Source organism: Trachypithecus francoisi, unplaced genomic scaffold (assembly GCF_009764315.1).
Source record: "Trachypithecus francoisi isolate TF-2019V2 unplaced genomic scaffold, Tfra_2.0 Lachesis_group11, whole genome shotgun sequence".
NCBI lineage: Eukaryota > Metazoa > Chordata > Mammalia > Primates > Cercopithecidae > Trachypithecus > Trachypithecus francoisi.
In genome coordinates this window covers 37,041,985-37,062,706 of record NW_022681456.1, presented here as the reverse complement: position 1 = coordinate 37,062,706, position 20,722 = coordinate 37,041,985, and the positions used below count along the sequence as shown (strand labels likewise).

General features: G+C 37.6%; 1 protein-coding gene across 1 annotated transcript in view; it reads right to left on the bottom strand.

The window, feature by feature from the left end:
• The window catches only part of CDK17 (cyclin dependent kinase 17), a 123,998-nt gene that overhangs the window by 36,784 nt on the left and 66,492 nt on the right, over positions 1 to 20,722 (bottom strand). Inside the window, exons 2-3 of the mRNA XM_033220976.1 lie at positions 13,750 to 13,896; positions 2,701 to 2,865 (exon numbers count right to left, since the gene is read on the bottom strand). Of these exons, the coding sequence (XP_033076867.1) occupies positions 2,701 to 2,865; positions 13,750 to 13,867 (283 nt within the window). The 5' untranslated portion in view covers positions 13,868 to 13,896. The remainder of the gene's footprint in view (positions 1 to 2,700; positions 2,866 to 13,749; positions 13,897 to 20,722) is intronic.

Sequence of the window (20,722 nt, the reverse complement as noted above, 5' to 3'; positions counted from 1 at the left end):
CAATTGAAAATAGTATTTTATAAGTATGTTAACTTTTAAAAATATTTACATATAAAATTATGAGAACTGCTTAGATTAAGGAGAAATTTGAACTCAAGGGTCTCATATCAACTCTATCTTAGAACTCACTTTATGTCTGTCTTTTTGTCTTGGTTAACTCAATATTGAGAAAACTCCAATTAATATTCATCAGCAGTTGCAAATGGTAATGGATTTTTAAAAGCTCAATATGTAATCTAAGAATACACTTCAGTTATGTTGAGATTTCTGGAGAAATTTTATGGTGATATGTGAACAAAAAATTAATTTGGCAGCCAAAGTAATGTATTGGTGATTAATTCCTAACCTCTTAAAATTTGGTATATAACACATCTGAGGTCACATAATCTTTTCTGTCACACCTTCAAAATGTTAAAAATAATTTAATGATGCTTTCCATTTCTAGTGAGATACGAAAATCTTCCTTTCCTCAAGAAAATGTTGACTAAAATATAATATTTTAAAACGTACAGCTGAATGTGCAAGAATGTATCAATAATACCTAGGAAGCAAAAACAAAGAGAGGACTGAAAACCCAAAGCTGTTATGCATAAATTGACTCATCACTGTCTTGGGAGAGGCTGCTGATCTTGATGAGAAGGTCCCTGGGTTTACCTTCCACATTGGGATAAATAATGAAGCCCTGGGTTTCTGAATTACAAGTGAGACCTTCCCACAGAAAGGCTCAACTCCCAAAGTGCTACACCTTTGAGACTTAAAGAGTACACTTGAAAAAAAAAATCTGTCCTGTTGCACAAGGAACTGGATGACAAAGAAAGCTTACTAATCTCAGACTGTGAATAAATACTTGAGTACCATCTGACCCATAATTACTCATGTCATTAACAAACAAGTGTAGTTCTGACATGATTACCAGTTGGTATTTTCATTTCCATCAAGACAAATGTGAAACAATGAAGGCTTGTCAGAATTTTACTCATCTGTCGGGCGGAGAGGGATATCTTTGCTGATCAGGTAATGTAACAGCTGCATATACAATATACTTTTCTCCTTCAGCACAATACTCTTTAAATTTAATCTGCATTACTAACATTTTCAATACATTGTCTTAATTCTAGAACAAAGGTCTAGACCAAGTGTGGCTTTTTATATGGCCCATGAGCTAAAAATGTCTTTTGTATTTTTAAAGGATTATTAAACAGAGAAGAATATGCAATGGAGACTATATGTCCATAAAACCTAAAACATTTATTACTAACTATCCCCTTAAAAAAAGGGTTTGCAAACCCCTGGTCTAGAAAAACAAGAAAACAATAAGCCAAGGCCTGATCTACAGTGTTGTCTGACTTCTTTCTCCATGGACAACTTCAGGCTACCAACATAACAACACTGAACATATGGTTGGGAAGAAATGTGCAATAGCACACCATTATATAGTGTTTTTGACTATAGAGATAGAACAGAAAAAAATAATCCCAGTGGCATAGATAATAGTTAAAAGTGGTTAAAAATTAGGACTTTTGAGTATTCATTACCTTTGTTTTCAATTTAGTTTATTTGTAAACTTATATAATTTAAAAGTTAATAGCCATGTTTAACAACCAGTTCGCAAAGTTCCTGAAAATTTAACAATCGTCTCTCATGAACTAGTGTGAGCCACCTCCAGCACACCATTCTGTAGAGATACACCTACAGAGATAAAGGCAATATGCATTTCTCACAGAAAAAAACCTCACTGTAGATAAGCTCATACTCCCAAAATTAAACAAACACATTTGGAAATAATATACTATCCCAAGAGTAAGCACATAAAATGTGCAGTAGAATAAAACCCCTAGGAGCTTCAGTAAATATAATTATCTAAGAAGACTATAAAATAGTTAAAGTGATTTTTAAAATCAAAACATAATAGGACAGGTGTGGTGTCTCATGCCTGTAATCCCAGTACTCTGGGAGGCCAAGGCAAGTGGATTACTTGAGTCTAGGAGTTCAAGACCAGATTGGGCAACATAGCGAGACCCCATCTCTTAAAAAAAAAAAAAAAATTAGTCAGGCATAGTGGCATGCACAGGTAGTTCCAGCTACTCAGGAGGCTGAGGTGGGAGGATCATTTCAGCCTGGGAGGTCAGGGCTGCAGTGAGCCTCAATGGCTCCATTGCATTCCCCTCCAGCCTGGATGACAGAGTGAGACACTGTCTCAAAAAAAATAAAAATAAAAACATGAGACATCATCAAAAAAGGCTAGAGGAATAAACAAATATAAACAGAAACTTGCAAATTTTTTTTCTTGGATATTTAAAGACATAATGACAGAAGAAGAAACAATTCAGCTGATAACCATATATATTAATCATTGCACTAGGCTTTATATTGTGATGATCTGAAAAGTTACTGAGGCATGACCCTAAAATAAACACCATCCCAAATTGCTATTCATCTTAAAATACTGCATCCATTTATTATGGGTTTCATTTCCCTCCTGATGGACAGGTTTTTCAAATATTACTTCTCTGTACTGTCAGCACTACTACTTCTCTAGAACTTTCCATCTTTCTGCTATTCCTCTTGATTTCAACTTGATTTTTATCTGACAGAAGAAACCAGATAATAAAAGTTGCTGATTTTTATACAACTAAAACTTAACAATGTACGTGACATATAATCAGAAAGGTAAACACAATAGACAAGTAATCGAATTACCTAATCTGCTTCCATTTCTGGGCATTGCCATGAAGGAACCAAGGCTCCCTCCAATAACACTGTGTGGTCTCCGCAATGGGGGCTTCTTGAAAGATCCTGTGTACTGGTGGAGGAAGGAATGCATGCTGTGAGACGTTGGAGGCCTGCCATTCTTCACAATAGGCTCTGTGGTTCGTAGTATTCAAAAATCATTCCATCATCAGCCCAAGATCCAGGATCACATGAGAAGGATTGGGAAAGCAAAACAGAAAGCAAAACAACAAGTTGTAACAGAGATTATTACATTTAGCCTCATTGCTTTGCTTACCTATACACAGTACTAAAATTAAAATAGTTTCTCTGAAAAAAATACTTAAGAAAATACTTGAATATTTTAAGTTGGTCTAATAACCATCCATTTCTTATATAATCAAAAGTGGCTAAGAACCACAAAACTACTAATATACCTAACCAAATTTTCATCCGTTTGTTTATTTTAGTATATCTCAAGAATGTTTCCATACCACTCCTCCATTTACTCACTACCTGTGTGCCTTATTTTAAGCATTGCTTGGCTGCGCACGTGGCTCACAACTGTAATCCTAGCACTTTGGGAAGCCGAGGCAGGCAGATCACCTGAGGTCAGGAGTTTGAGACCAGTCTGACCAATATGGTGAAACTCCATCTCTACTAAAAACACAAAAATTACCTGGGCATGATGGCATGCGCCTGTAGTCCCAGCTACTCAAGAGGCTGAGACAGGAGAATTGCTTGAACCGGGGTGGCAGAGGCTGCAGTGAGCCGAGATCGTGCCACTGCACTCCAGCCTCAGCAACAGAGCAAGACTCCGTCTCAAAGAGAAAAAAAAAAAAAGAAATTAAGCATGCTTTAGAATATAAAAGACATAGTTCCGGCCTAAAGGAATTTACATCCCTGTCTGCTGGACATTCAAAATGGTATGTCAATTAGTGAATAAAGCAGAAGTACCTAAATACATATCAATACAAAGGCTCCAAGTTTATTCCCCCGAATTTGGGATTAATATAAAGAATTTTTAAACAATCACAGACTCATAACCAAGCAGAAACATTTAAAAAATATAATACTTAAAAGCTATTTAATTATGCATGGGGGAGAAACTGTTGTAATGTTTATTGGAAATCTCATGACTCCTTTCCACCTCCAAAGAAGAGCTCTGATACAGGTTAAAGATACATCTTGTGATACACAATTAATCTTCTATATTAGAATTCTGTTTTTACTGATAGCAGCCCAGGAGTTTTAAAAAGAACTGGGCTGCTCTGAATACCTTCTTTTTAAAATGAAGCCAACTATTCTTCTGTAGCTAACAATGAGGCATAAAGATACCTCCTGATCAGGGAATTCCTCTGTCTGTAAAGGTTTCCCAACCAAGGACAGGCTGACAGGAGGAGCTGGCTACAAGCCTTAAAGTGAAAGGCTTTTCTCACAAGAAAATGTTAGGATCTGAAGAACAGGACCAGGGTATGGGCTCCAGAAAAACGGGCCAAGAAGGCCATGTGACCTGAGCCTCTACTAATACTGGTTGCCTGAAAGTGTAGAGGAAGGATGGGGCATGAAGGCCCAAAGGCTTGCTCAAGGTCCAAGCTATCTAATCTGGGTCAAAGACCAGATTGGAGGTAGGAGCAAATGCCTACCGAGTAATACAGAACACGTGTCTAAAGTTTCCTGTGATCTATACATTCCTTGGAAGTACCTGATAAAGAATTTGGGGGTCTTAAATCTAGCAAAATAATCAATGATTTAATAATGAATAAGTAGGGGCTATCTGATATAAACGCATAAACAAATTACAAACAATGTGAGATAATACAAGCTACAGCATACAGTAAGATTTTTCTCAGCAAAGCATGATGGTGTGCACCTGTAGTCCCAGCTACTCAGGAGGCTAGAGTGGGAGGAGTTTGAGGCTGCAGTGAGCTAAGATAATGCCACTGCATTCCAGCCTGGGTGGCAGAGTAAGACCCTGTCTCAAGAATGAGAAAAGAAAAATGAAGATTTTTTTCTCTTTCTAGGTCATTTCACGTGTGAAATATCACAATATTAAAATATTAAATACAAATTATGCAAATACTTTGCCTACAGACAACACTTTAGTTGCTCTGTAAAGCTGTCCTGGAGAATATAGCTTGATTGTTCTGGAGAATATAGAAAAAAAATGGGGATCATAAGGACATACTATTTGATAAACACTACTCTAGGCACTGGCCATCAACTGGTGAACAAAACAAAGTACTATTCTCAGACTGCATAAAACCTAATAGGGAAAAAAACACACACACGAAGTCAGGTAATGACAGGCAATATGCAAAAGACTAAAATAGAGGGATGTGGAAATGAGTAACTAGTTATTTTACACTGTATACTGAGGAAAGTTCTCTCTGCTGAGATAATTTTAACAGAAATTTAAATGCAAGGAAGAGCCAGTCAGGGAAGATGGGTAAGTTGTGGATAACAGAATATTCCAGATAGAGAAAAAAGCTACTGCAAAAGCCGACATATGGCAGGGTTTGATTTGTTAGAACAGTGGTCCTCAAACTTTAACATGCTTCAGAATCATCTTCAAGGATCTGTAAAACATAAGATTGCTGGGTCTCACCCACAGACTTCCTGGTTCAGTAGGTCTGGGATGGAATCTAAAAATATGTGTTTCTAACAAATTCCCAGGCCCTGCTGACATTGCTGGTCCAGAGATCACACTTTGAGAACCACTGTGTTAGAGGACTAGAAAGAAGGCAAGTATAGCTAGAGTACCTAACCGTGCAGGGAACAGTGGTAATAGGTGAGACCAGAGAGGTAAGGAGGGAACAAGTCATTCAACATTTTATACTTCACCATGAAAGTTTGAATTTTATTCTCAGATTGGAAGCAGTTATGGTAGCTTTGAAGCAGGGGAGTGATATGATCTGATTCATGTTTCAAAAATATCACTGTGAAGGGTTAGAGATAGTAGGAGGTAAGGGGGTAGGGATGACTACAAAAGGGTAACGAGATATCTCTTGTCATGATGAAATAGTTATCTTGACTGCAGAGGTTATACGAATCAACACAGGTGAGGACATGACACAGAACTATATTTAGACTTTATTCCAGTATCTATTTCCTGGGTTCTGTAGTTACATAAGATGGAACCACAATGGTGGGGGGGACTGGGAGAACGGTACAAGTGTGGGTCCTTTCTATATTATCTTTGTAACTTCCTTTGAATTTGTAATTATTGAAAATAATTTTTTAAGATACCACCTTGGTTGCTGTTTGAAAAACAGGCAATAGGGAATCAAGAGCAAAAGGAGATTACTACAGTACCCTAAGTAACAAATGTTGGTGGCTTAGACTAGGATAGCTGTACTGAAGACGGAGGGAAGCAGGCAAATGTAGGACATATTACAAAGGCAAAGAAGCAACAGGCCAGCAGACACGATTGCTAAATTCGTTTCACACACACTCCTACCACCCAGCTTTTAGTCAGCATTTATAGTAAAAACATCTATTCTAAGATTTTTTTTTTTCTTTTTTTCCAGGCAGGGTCTTGCTCTGTTGCACAGGCTGGAGTGCAGTGGTGCAGTCACAGCTCACTGCAGCCTCAACCACCTGGGCTCATGTGATCCTCCCACTTCATCCTCCCCACCATAGCTGGGACTACAGGCACACACCATCACACCTAGCTACTTTATGTCTTTTTGGTAGAGATGGGGTTTTGCTATGTTGCCCAGCTAGTCTCAAACTCCTGGGCTCAAGTGATCCTCCTAACCTCGATCTCCCAAAGCACTGAGATTACAATGAGCCACCATGCCTAGCCCCAAAATATTTTAAAATCTTTGCCAGATCAACTGTTAAAAATATATGAAACATGATTTATTAATGGACTATAATTGGAATTGTGCATCAGTCACATCGATCAGGGGTGCCCAACTCCTGGGTCACAGACCAGTACTGGTCCATGGCCTGTTAGGAACCTGGCCAAGAGGTGAGCAGTGGGCTAGTGAGCAAAGCTTCATCTGTATTTACAGCCACTCCCCATCACTCACATTACTGCTTGAGCTCCACCTCCTGTCAGATCAGTGGCAGCATTGATTCTCACAGGAGTACTAACCCTGTTGTGAACTGTGCGTGCGAGGGATCTAGGTTTTGTGCTCCTTATGAGAATCTAATGCCTGATGATCTGTCACTGTCTCCCACCACCCTCAGATGGGACCATCTAGTTGTAGGAAGACAAGGGCAGGGCTCTCACTGATTCTACATTATGGTGAGTTATGTAATTATTTCATTATATATTACAATGTAATAATAACAGAAATGAAGGGCACAATAAATATAATATACTTGAATCATCCTGAAACCATCCCCCCAACCTCAGTTTGTGGAAAAACTGTCTTCCACAAAACTGGTCCCTGATGCCAAAAAGGTTGGGGACCTCTGATACAGATGACTATCATAATCCTGAGTTTGTAAAAGTTATTTATGTGGTAAAAAATTGGAAGCCACAATGGTGGGGGTTGGAGGCAGGGAGGAGACAACAGGAAGGTAAAGGAGAGAAAAGAATCAGGGACAACACCTAGATTTTTAGTTTTCGCAACTGGTTAAGTGAGGAAAGTGTAAGGAGAGGCAGATTTTGGAGAAAGCAAATCAAGAATTCTGATTTGGTCATATGAAGTCTAAGATTCCCATTACACATCTATGTGGAGAAGACAAGAAGGCATTTAAATATGAATCTAGAGATCCAGATGAAGAGCCTAACTGGAAATTCAGACTTAGGAGTAGTCAACATATATATGGCAGCAGAAATTATAGGATTGGATGAGGTCACCCAAGGAGAGGGTATAGATAGAGAAGAGATTGTGGCCCATGAGAGAGCCACAATAAAACAGAATATACTATTCTAACACTTCCAGATCTTGAAAGTAATTAACTGGCCAATTCAATGATAACACTAAGGGAAATAAGTCAGACACAAAAGGACAAATATTATATGGTTCCATTTATATGAGGTACCTAGAATAGGCAAATTCATAGACAGAAAGTAGAATGGTGGTTACCGGGGGCTGGGGAGAGGAGGGAATGTAGAGGTATTGTTTAATGGGTACAGAGTTTCAGTTTGGGATGATGAAAAAGTTATAGACATGGGTAGCAGTGATGGTTACACAATGTAAATAGACAAGTATTTAATGCTGCTGAATCGTATACTTCAAAATGTTAAACTTTGTGTTATATATATTTTACCATAACTTTTAAAAAGTAATGGAAATCTACATGAAACACTGCAGATCTTTTATATTCTATAATTAGTTCCAAGTAAGGATTTCCAATGATTTTTACCACCACAACATGGCAAACATTATGATTCCACTAAGAAGTGTTATTTGGCATCTTATTTATCTGGATCTTTTCATTACATGAACTATGATCAGAAACATGCAATTTCACAGCCCAACTCGTAGCCTAAGCCATTCCCTCTTCCCAATACTATGGGAGGAACCTGTTAGGAACCTGGCCAAGAGGTGAGCAGTGGGCTAGTGAGCAAAGCTTCATCTGTATTTACAGCCACTCCCCATCCTATGTAAATCCTAATCCTCTTTTAAACATTACTACTAGCCTGATCCCATTCTAGATCCTACATATATCCAATGGAGTTTATGCTTTCAGCTTCAACCTTTCCTGGAACTTGTGCTATGTGTAGGAGTTAGTCCTCCTTAAACTCCCTATGTTATCCATTGTTGTAAAAAACAGTTACTGTTATAATGCAACCACAAACTGTCAAAGACAAACTGTCACAGCTATCATGTAAGAGATCAGCAAGATAAAGAGACCGAGGTGAAAAGACAGAGGCTCACAATATCCATAAAACTGGGATTTGTTGACTCCAAACATGACAAATTGCTCTACTGTACAAATAGAGCTGTTAAGAATGAGAATTTGGAATCTCAGGAGAACCAGGCCATTTTAATCTTTGCATTTTGGTGTTACTTCTAATCCTAAATAATCATGATAAGTGACATTCTGTTAGGTTTATTTGACTACACTTTTTGGGAACATGTACATTAGATGAAGAATTTCAGTTGGTCAAGAAGTCTCAAGTAGTATATGTACAATATAACATAATTTTACCTTTCTACAACTGTGATTTATTCTCTTCCTCACATTTAAATTGTCACCTATTCTCCTCATCAGATTCAATAATCTCAATGTATCTTCCCATTACAAGAAAAATAAGTTCAAGACTATGTAAACACAAGATTCTGAAATACAACTTTCTGTGGTAAGTCTTAAAATAGAATTAAGACTTATCAAACATGTGTTCTGCTGCAGTGACAGCAAAAAAAAAAAAAAAGACATCAAATAAATTGACCGTCTATGAGGGAAAGCTGTAGCTCAGATGAACTGAATTTTTAATTGAGATGAAATTCTTATAACATTAACCATTTTAAAGTATACAATTCAGTGGCATTTCATATACTTAGAAGGTGGTACAACCATAACCTCTCTGTTTTCCAAAACATTTTCATATCGCCAGAGGAGATCCCATACACATTAACCAGTCACTCCTCAGTCTTTTCTCCCTATCAGCCTCTGGGAACCACTAACCTGCTTTTTGACTCTATGGATTTACTTATTCTAGATACTTCATATAAATGGAATCATAAGAGTATTTTGGGTCTGGCTCCTTTCAGTTTTCAAAGTTCATCTATGCGGCCGGGTGCGGTGGCTCAAGCCCGTAATCCCAGCACTTTGGGAGGCCGAGACGGGCGGATCACGAGGTCAGGAGATCGAGACCATCCAGGCTAACACGGTGAAACCCCGTCTCTACTAAAAAATACGAAAAACTAGCCGGGCAAGGTGGCGGGCGCCTGTAGTCCCAGCTACTTGGGAGGCTGAGGCAGGAGAATGGCGTGAACCTGGGAGGCGGAGCTTGCAGTGAGCTGAGATCCGGTCACTGCACTCCAGCCTGGGAGACCGAACGAGACTCTGTCTCAAAAACAAAACAAACAAAGTTCATCTATGCTATCGCACATAGCGCTTCATTTATGTATTGAATAATAATCCATTCTATGGAGAGACCACATTCTGTTTATCCATTCATCTGCTGATGGGCATCTGGGTTGTTTCCACGTTAGCTGTTGTGAACAGTGCTGCTACAAATGTAAATATTTGTGTACAAGACTTTGATTACCTGTTTCAATTATTTGGGGTATATTCCTAGGAATAGAATTGTTGGGTCATATAGTAAGTCTATGTTTAACTTTTTGAAGAACTGAGGTAAATTAATTTTTGACAGGTTTTTTTTGTTTTGTTTTGTTTTTGAGATGGAGTCTAGCTCTGTTACCCAGGCTGGAATGCAGCGGCGCCATCTCGGCTCACTGCAACCTCCGCCTCCTGAGTTCAAGCAATTCTCCTGCCTCCTGAGCAGCTGGGGGACTACAGGCATGCGCCACCACATTCAGCTAATTTTTGTATTTTTAGTAGAGACAGGTTTCACCATGTTGGCCAGGCTGGTCTAGAACTCCTTACCTCCAGTGATCTGCCCACTTCGGCCTCCCCAAAGTGCTGGGATTACAGGCATACACCACCATGCTTGGCCTTGACAGGTTTTTAAAAATTGAACATTCAACACTTCTCAGTTAGTAAAAAGAAACCTGATAGGCTCAAAATTCTTTTTCTTCCAGGCACTACAGAAAAAATTATTTTGTACATTTCAGTTTGTAAATTTTTGTGCAAAAATTTTATTTCATATTTAGGGAAAGGTATATTGAGTTAAGGCCAGTATCTTTAAATCAACCAAATTTGCACTTTCAACTATTTTTTTTTTTAACATACTGAATACAAATTCAGGATTCTTCATTCCCAGGTTCAACCCACCTGTCAATGTGCAAACATACTAGTTTCTATAAACAGACAAAGTAATGTGAATTATATTATAGATTTGTAACTGAGTTAAAACTTTCATAGTATGACTCAGTTATCACAATGAGAGAGACAATATCTCACATTCTATTTGGATAGAGGTAGAACATGCATGAGTGAGACTATGGGTATAAGTATAACCAAATGCATCATACACATAATTTTTCCAAGATGTTTACAGTATTACCCCCAATTAATGTGTTCTAGATCTAGAGTATGCATGAGAGTCATGTGCCTAGATATGCAAGAGTAATAGGACTGTGATCATGCCTGTGACTAATCAAGAGACAAATGATCAAACACTGGTCCAAAGGCAGTTTATTTAGGGAAATTATAAACTACTGTTATGTGCCATGTGATGTTTCAGTCAATGATAGACATCATATACAACAGTGGTCTCATAATATTATAACGGACCTGAAAAACTCCTATAGCCTAGTGATGCCAGTGATGCCGTACCCGCTGTAACATAGTAGCACAGTGCATTTCCTTTTCTATGTTTAGATATACTTAGATACAGAAACACTTACCATTGTGTTACAACTATCTACAGTATTCAGTACCATAATATGCTGTACAGGTTTGTAGCCTATAATTTAACACGTTGTACTATGTAGCCCAGGTGTGCAGTAAGCTATACTATCTAGTTTTGTTAAGTGTACTCTGATGTTTGCACAGTGATGAAATGGCCTAATAACACATCTCTCGGAATGTATCCCCGCTGTTAAGCAATGTATGACTGTATATTCCTCCTACTCCTTCAGCTAGCATTATGCTACTATTTGGCATTAAACAAAGCTCACTTTTGCTTCATAAACTGCTTACATTGTATGTGAGAAGATCAATTAAAAAGTATATACTTGACATTCACTATGCTATATTCTCTGAATTCTGGCATGGACTGCATCTGTGTATGTGACCTAACAGCTTTTATACCCTAAAATATGTTCCACAAGAAAAGAATGTGTTGGAATCAGCTATTAGGCACTGACAGGTGACCAAAAAGGTGTAGAATCTCTGTGAAAGCTGTTGGTGAAATCCATGTGCTATTACAGAGAGAAAATAAGCAATAGTAGATTATGTTAGCCTATGCTACCAGCAATCTTTGTAACCCAAGAGGAATCAATGTCTCTTACGACATATTCAAGTATTACTTCAAGTAGGTCAGGTCAAGAAGAAACTCAATAGATAACCTATTTGCCCTTCTTTACTACCTATTAAAAGTTACTACTGTAATAAAAGAAGTTTTAATAAACACATACAAATTGAAAAAACAAGTATTTTTAATCTTTCACCATTTGTTAAAAACAAAGCATGTTTTATGATAGTTAATACCAAAATATTCCAGAAAATATGCAATTGGTCTAAAATATTAGCTAAAACGTATGTTCATTTTCTTTGACTCATACCTTCTCTTTAGGAAAAGAGATTTGTCTTATAGTCAAATACTAAAAATATGTCACAGAAACCATCCACTATGATATATATATACTGTGCTTATTTTATTCCTGATCATTGGCAAACACACTGGCAAGACCCTTCTATCATAACAGTAAGCACACTGGGCTTCCCACCAAAAATTCAATGAGGGGGTCTAAAAGTGAATTAAGGATTTTGCTCTGTGTATCTAGAAGAGGTCCTCTGGTAAGGGGAACAACAGTAAAATCATAAAGTAATCTTTGAGATTTGACCCAAATGTACAATTTGCTCCTCCTACATATAACTATATCCAATTTATTATATTAAATTTCCTACTGAGCCCATCCCTCTCTCCTCCCTACCATGACAAAAACAAAATGACGCCAGGCGCGGTGGCTCACACCTGTAATCCCAGCACTTTGGGAGGCCGAGGCAGGCAGATCACTTGAGGTCAGGAGTTCAAGACTAGCCTGGTCAACATGGTGAAACCCCATCCCTACTAAAAACACAAAAATCTTAGCTGGACATGGTGGCCCATGCCTGTAAACCCAACTACTCAGGAGGCTAAGGCAGGAGAATCACTTGGAACCCAGGAGGCAGAGGTTGCAGTGAGCTGACATTGTGCCACTGCACTCCAGCCTGGGCGACAGAGCGAGACTGTCTCAAAAAAAAAAAAAAAAAGGTAGATGTTATCAAGGAAAACCTTAAGAAATGAATGAAAGGATCCTTGCAGAACAGTAGCAATGCTGTAGACTTTGAAGTGAAGAAATTTGGGTTCTAAAGTACTGGTTCTGGAGCTGGGTAACCTTGAGCAAATAATGACCCTTCTGAGGAAAGGAAATAAGAAAACTGGAGCCTCGGTAGAATAAATGGCTCACCCAGAGTCATCAACTAGGAAATGTTTAAGTGTATTAGTGTATCCAAATCCAAACCCATGATTTTAAAAGTCCAGAGCCCACTCCACTATACCTTTTCGTCTGTCAAAACATAAGTATTTGCATTCTAGTGGAAGGGGTAAGCGTATTCATGCTTTCTAACCACTGCCACAAATCTCTAACAGGAGAATTTCAGGCACAGGTAAGGAAGATTTGCCAGATACTCTGCACATCATGACACACTGAAAGCCAGTCACGTAAGTTCCTTCCCAGTTATTATTATGACATCCCTAGTGCTATTTCAGATTTCAGTATGTAGCCTTCCTCTAGAAATTTCACCAGGATTTTGTATTTAATACATTTAACAAGCTCTTATTTTAACATCTGGATACTACTACTTTATGTTGTAAAAAGCACTGTCGAATGCATGAAACATTATGAAACTATGAAGAAGCCACAAACAGAAATTTCACACACTTCCTATGCGCTTTTAAGCTGTATTAACTTGGATTATAATAACGAAAATATTAATAGCTATTTAACAATCAAGATAATATTATAAAATGCACCCTTATTTAAGAACTAGTGCAAAATGGAAGGATATGTGGAATAGAACAATTCATCAGGGTTTGAGACCAGGTATCGTAATGTTGGAATGAGAAGGAAATATTTCAGTTAGTAAGCAAACAAAAGTTGTATAGTCTTCAATTTCCTAAGAAACCACGGAACGAGACAGAAATAAACAAAAGGAAGCTATTATGAACGTATCTAAAAAGTATATTTACATTCTATTCATAAAGTAAAAGGAAGAAGCATCTCCCCCATGCCAAATATTTACCATTATCCTTGCTGCTGTTTTCTTCAATAGTCATTTGTTCAGCCAATTCAGACAATGATTCATCAATAGTCTGGCTTCCTCGGAGAGTGAGGGACAGCCTTCTCTTAAATTTTTTCATCCTATCAATCGAATGTGGCTTGAAAAATCCTGAAAGAAAAGAATAAACACAAAACTAAAGCTATAAATATTGTACCACTAAAGAAAAATACCACCTGGGTTTACTGGAAATTTTTAAAATAGGAATATAATGAGGAATTCTCACTTCTGCCAAACATCACCAAATCCAACCCCTTCTTTAAAAAGATCCACCTACTCTGAATAATGCTGTATTTATTTGGCATCATCAGAAGAGCAGGAATTCCATATAACTAAAGAGTGGGACTTTAAGCATCACAAATAAGTTTAGAAGGATTGGAAATTTTCTTAAAATGTGTATTTTAAAAACTATTTTAGTAAAATATCAACATTATTTTGATGCTTAGGTTCCATCACATAAATATCAATCATCATATTGGAACCAGCCAGTGGTATCTTCAGATGTAACTGGGGGGAGGGTAAGGTAATGGAGGAAGACAAATAACAATGTTTGACAATTAAACACCTCCAACAAGAAATTTTCCTTTTTACGCTCTTACACAGCCAGTACATTAGAGGTTGGTTTTGTTTTTCCTTGTTAGGCTTTCAAGTGTCTCTTTCATCCTAAGAGAACCAAGCTTTAGAAGGAAGAAACGAAAGCCAAATTAGCTGGTACTGAATGCCTGACACACAGTAGATACTTTCCTATCTCTAATTAAGTCTTCCTCATTCTGAAAAGCAAAGTATACTATCCCATTTTCATACATGAGGAAACATGCTCAAAGAAGTTCCTTGACTCATGTCAAACACATAAATGACAGAACTGAGATTTAAAACCAGAATTACCACTTACTTTTTCCTCCACACTTTAACATCTTTGAAATCAGAATGTATCTCACAATTAATGTGATATCAAAATGTTAACTGGCAGTATTTTTTCTTATGGGTACATAAATTAATGGTATAATTCACAGTAGAGTCTTGGATATGATGAAACAAGGTACTCATGCCAAACCCAAATTCTTGACCCACAATTTCCTTTCTAACTTGGTATTTCTGTGACGAGCTGGCTTACCAGATTGCCATGCACGCTATAACCATTATCCCAACCAACCAAGAGTAAGGGCCATATAACACCTCTATGTTAAAGTACTGGGCATTTACCATCCAGCTCCGGATATCTATTTTATATCTGTATATGTTTTGCTTATTTTCTCAGTATAAGAGTTTATGCTAAGTAACGGAGTTTACTGAACAGGTAACCTACGCATATTAGTTATAGAATAACTTTTGTTTGCTCAAAAGCTGGGGGGAGGTATCACAAATAAACAAATAAACAAGTAATAATTTTATATTTTACCACTTTAATATTATATACTTATTATATTTTAAAATAGAAACCAGCTGGGCATAGTGGCTCATGCTTGTAACCCTGGCATTTTGGGAGGCCAACGCAGGAGGATCTCTTGGGGTCAGGAGGGTAAGACAGCCTGGGAAATAGTGAGAACTTGTCTCTACTGAAAACACAAAAAAAATTAGCCAGGCATGCTGGCATCTGCCTATATGCTCAGCTACTCAGGAGACTGGGGTGGGAGATCACTCTGAGCTCAGGAATTTGAGGCTGCAGTGAGCTCCGAATGTGCCACTGCACTCCAGCCTGAGTGGTAGAATGAGATGCTGTCTCTTAAATAATGTTAATAAATTTTTTAAATCCACTATAATAAAAATACCAAAAAATACTAAACACACATTAAAATAGCAAGAGTTGTGACTGTACTTCAATATGGACTCTTTTCATCCATATGCTCTAAAATAAGAGACATACTTTGGTGAGATACACTTTGGTGAAATATTGAAAAGTTCCTAGGCCGGGCGCGGTGGCTCAAGCCTGTAATCCCAGCACCTTGGGAGGCCGAGATGGGCGGATCACGAGGTCAGGAGTTTGAGATCATCCTGGCTAACATGGTGAAACCCCGTCTCTACTAAAAAATACAAAAAGCTAGCCGGGCGAGGTGGCTGGCGCCTGTAGTCCCAGCTACTCGGGAGGCTGAGGCAGGAGAATGGCGTAAACCGGGGAGGCGGAGCTTGCAGTGAGCTGAGATCCGGCCACTGCACTCCAACCTGGGTGACAGAGCGAGACTCCGCCTCAAAAAAAAAAAAAAAAGAAAAGTTCCTATTCCTTAGCTCAGTTTAAAGTAAAGTTTATGCTCCTAAATGTTTTCTATTAATGTATCCTCCAGTTCACAAATCCTCTTTTCATCTGTGTCTAATCTACAGTTAAACCCATCTGTTGTGCTCCAAGTTTTAGTTACTGTACTTTTCAGCTCTAGAATTTCCATTTGATTCTTTTCTACAGATGCTAGTTCTCTAGTGAAATTCTCCACCTTGGCATCTATTTTCATGAACCAAATACAGTATTTTACAGCCCCTGTTTTTAACTCCAAAGTCTGCACAATCTGTGGATCTGTTTCTCTTGTCAATTTTCTTCTCTTGATCTTCTTGTATGCTTAGTAATTTTTTATTGTATGTAAGACACTGAGTTATCATATGCAAATATGTATAGAAAAACTGTAGAGCCCCCAGATGATGTTACCTTCTTCCAGAGAGGATTTAATTTTTATTTTTTTAACAGTCTCTGTAGGAGCAGACTGACGCAATCCAATTGGGACTGAGCTGACCTGAGACTGGGTTTCAGACACTATAAAGATTGGTAGGCCTCTGATTTGTCCTCACTCTATGGTGTGGCTCTTCAACAGATTCTAACTGTAAACCTAGGGCCAGAACAACAACAACAAACTACTGAAAGCTCCATTCAACTTCCTCAGTCGTTTTTTGCTCATCTCTTATGCCTTGCTCAGCTTTTATCTTCTTACCCCCAACAGTTTAAGAGTTGGAAAATGGATCAAGAGGAAAACCAGCACAGAGTGTGTCTGCCTCCCTTCTCTCCTGAATCTTGACTCTTCAAGCGTTGATTCATGGAGAAGCTTTACAATGCCTTCAAAATGATTTTTTTCCCCCAGCATTTCTAGTTTGCAGCAGTTTTAGTCTGTTACAAGTTACTCCATCATAGGCAGAAATGGAGGTTTTGATGTGGATTAGATAATACATGCACTTTCCAAGCAAGGTGAATTTAAAGGAGAAAGTTAACCATGAAGTTGATTCCAATTAAGAAACCTGTTAATTGTACGGTTATCCTAAATGCTATTCTTTACTTCTGATAGCCAACCTTTATAGCTCTACCTTGAGTCAGTAACTCATGCCATTTGTTTAAACATATTAGATATTTAAGTTGTACTGAGCTGTTGCCACTCTCATCTACCCTTTGTTTCTGTAAGACTTTACACTAGCGACATCTTCCTTTGTTAGGCTTCCAAATCACCCTGTACAGTAAAGAAGTAACTAGGGAGGCTTGGGGTACTCTAACTCTGCACATTCTGAAAAAAGCACTAGTCTGTGAGAGGCTCCTGGGAGATAACCTCCGACCCTTGGAATATCCTGCCTGGTAAGAGTGTCTCTGTATAAAAGAGACCTTGGATCACATCAGATAATCTATATAAACAATATGAATTATGTTTAATGCTTGTTTTGTATGCCTGGGGCTTTTGCACACACTGTATCAGCTTGATTTCTCAGGTGAGGAAGGACCTGTAGGAGAGGCTGGAGATTGAGTAACTCAAGTCAGTCATATGAGCACTCCATGCCTATCTAACAGATCCACAGTAATTTTCTTGCACCAAGACTCAGGTGAGCTTCTCTGGTTAAAGCTCTTTGCATGTTGTCACAGCCCATGCAACTCCAGTGGAAGAAGACAAATGAAAGCTCACATCTGGATCCTCCTGGACTTCAAGCTATATAACTTTTCTCTTTGTTGATTTTCATCTGTATCTTTTAGCCATAACAAATCATAACCATGAGTTTAGCAGCTTCTCATAACCATGAGTTTAACAGCTTTTCTACGAATCCTTCGAGCAAATCATCAAGCATGATGGGTTGGTCTTGGGGATTCCCAACGCACACTCCAAGAAATCTACATGCCCCAACAACAAGTCCTAAGAGATGGTAGCTCATAACTACCAACATTTCCGACTCCAACTTTCTCAAACACAGGCATCTAGTCACTAATGTGTATCCAACTATACAGACATCACCACTTCAGAATCTTGCCACACCACTTTTGAATGACCATTTTGCTGACCACCGGACCTGCCTATTGTTCTGGATGACAAGTAAGGACCAAATAATAAAATATCACAGAAATGTTACTACACAATTAATTCATATAACATAGTAACATTCTGTAACATAGACCAACTATAAATGGATTCAGTATCTATTACAGCACAGAACTGAGCTGTCCAAAACTGTAGCCAACAGTAGGCTAATAAGCACTTATTACGTATGTAGACACACTTAAAAGTATGTAGTCCAAACTGAGTTGTGCTCCAACTGTAAAAATACACAGTGGACTTTGGTTGCCAGGGGCTGGGGGAAGGACAGGAAAGGGAAGTTATTCTTTAATGGGTACAGAGTTTACATCTTGCAAGATGAAATGAATTCTGGAGATGGAAAATGGTGAAAGATGCAGAAAAATATGAAATAAATACTGCTGAACTGCACTTAAAAATGGCAAAGATAGTAAATTTTGTGAAGTGTATTTTACAACTTTTTTAAAAATTAAAAAAAAAAAACTTAGTGGCTTCAGACAATAACATTTATTATCCCTCACCAAAAAAAAGTTAATAACTATTATATTAATAACATGTTGAGGGCCAAGCGCAATGGCTCATGCCTGTAATCCCAGCACTTTGAGAGGCCGAGGTAAGCAGATCACTTGAGGCCAGGAGTTCAAGATCAGCCTGGTCAACATGGCAAAACTCCATCTCTACTAAAAATACAAAAATTAGCCAGGCATGGTGGTGCGTGCCTGTAATCCTAGCTACTTGGGCTGAGGCATGAGAATCACTTGATCCCAGAGGGCAGAGGTTGCAGTGAGCTAGGATCGTGTCACTGCACTCCAGCCTGGGCGACAGAGTGACTCTGTCTCAATAAATAAATAAATAAAATAATGCTGAAAAATATTTTAGATGTTTGGTTAAGTAAAAAATATCACCAAAATTAACTCTGCCTTTTAAAAAGTTTTAAAAAAATATGCCTACAAGAATCTTAAAAATTACATATGGGGTGCCCATTACATTTCTACTGGACAATGCTGATACGAAGCATCAAGTAGATCTTCATGGTTTTAAGAGAGTCCAAAAGAAAACAAAATAGAATCACACAAACGTTAACCTTTTCTTCATATAGTGCATTTGAACAATGTATCAGGGGACATTCTATGTGCTTCTAACTCAGAATAATATGCATGGCACTTATTTCATCATCAAAGAGTGAAGAAAATCCTTGTCTATAAAACAATTTTAACTATACTTATTTTATATTCTGTCAGGAATAAGAAAGTTATTTCTAATTCCTAAAAACAAGAGAAAAATACTTATAAAGCTAAACCTTACTACAGAATTTTCAAATAAAATCACATCTTCAAATTGTTCCTATTTTTAATCTGTGGTATAATTGTAAAGTTTTAATTAAGTTACAGTGATTTGTAAACACAGATAATAAAGAATTTCATTACCACAGCCTAAGCCTAGATCATTATTACAGAAAAAATATTCCCAGATGAAATAGGTTCCTTGACATTTCTAATCATCTTTAAGTAGAACGGTGCATATCAACTTTTTTCATTAGCTGAGAACAAAAGCACATATGCTAAGCTAAAAACACCTTTTGTGATGTAAACGCTACTACTTACATTAAAAACTACTACTTACTACTACTTACATTGGCTTTAAGGTTAATTTTTAATATTGACTAATAGGGCAGTGCTAAATTACTGATTATCTAAAATTTGAACACTCAAGAGTTTGGTTAAAATATTTTATCAGTTTAATAAAAATGTTTGAGATTATTAAGATCTTTACACTATCATTTCTTTTTTTAACTTTTAGGTTCAGGAGTACACGAAAATGTTTGTTATATAGGTAAACTGCATATATGGGGTTCTGTGGTATGCAGATTATTTTGTCACCAAAGTAATAAGTATAACACCCAATAGGTAGTTTTTTTATCCTCTCCCTCCTCCAATCTTCACCCTCAAGCAGGCCCCGGTGTCTGTTGATCCCCTCTTTGTGTCCATGTGTTCTCATTGCTTAGCTCCCACTTATGAGTGAGAACATGTGGCATTTGGTTTTCTGTTCCTACATTAGTTTGCTCAGAATAAATGGATGAATCTGGAGGCCATTATCCTACACTACCGTTTCTATGAATATTAAGATAGATTAAACAATGTGACTTAATGGTAAACGACTAAATGTTCACATTTCAGTGTAAATGTCATTCTTCAGAGGGCCCTTTTCTGACTCTATTCCTCTATCCTTAGTTTTTACTCATAGCACTTATCATATATACACACACACACACACACACATATTGCATATGTATACACACACACATCTATGTACGTGTGTGTACTGCAAAACTAATGTTTTTCTAGATGTCAAAAACACTGCTAGCTTTCTGTAATACTTAGATCAAATTTAAAATGGTAGAAGGGCAGTAAAGGGTAACAGAATGACAGCATATAACTCTCCATTTAAAGACAGTTGAAAATGTTCAAAAATCAGTTCTCAACAACAAGCACATAAAAGGAACTTGCAAATATAATGCATTATCTTACTTCACCTTGGGCTACACTTGTTCTTGGACTATCAGCTATACAATTAAGGAAAGTTTTTATGTTTCTTTTATCCTGAAAAGGTAAGTATTCTATTTACTTAAAGAATACAGATAATGTAGAATGCCAACTGAGTTTGGGCCTTAGGAATAGAAAAATATGCATACC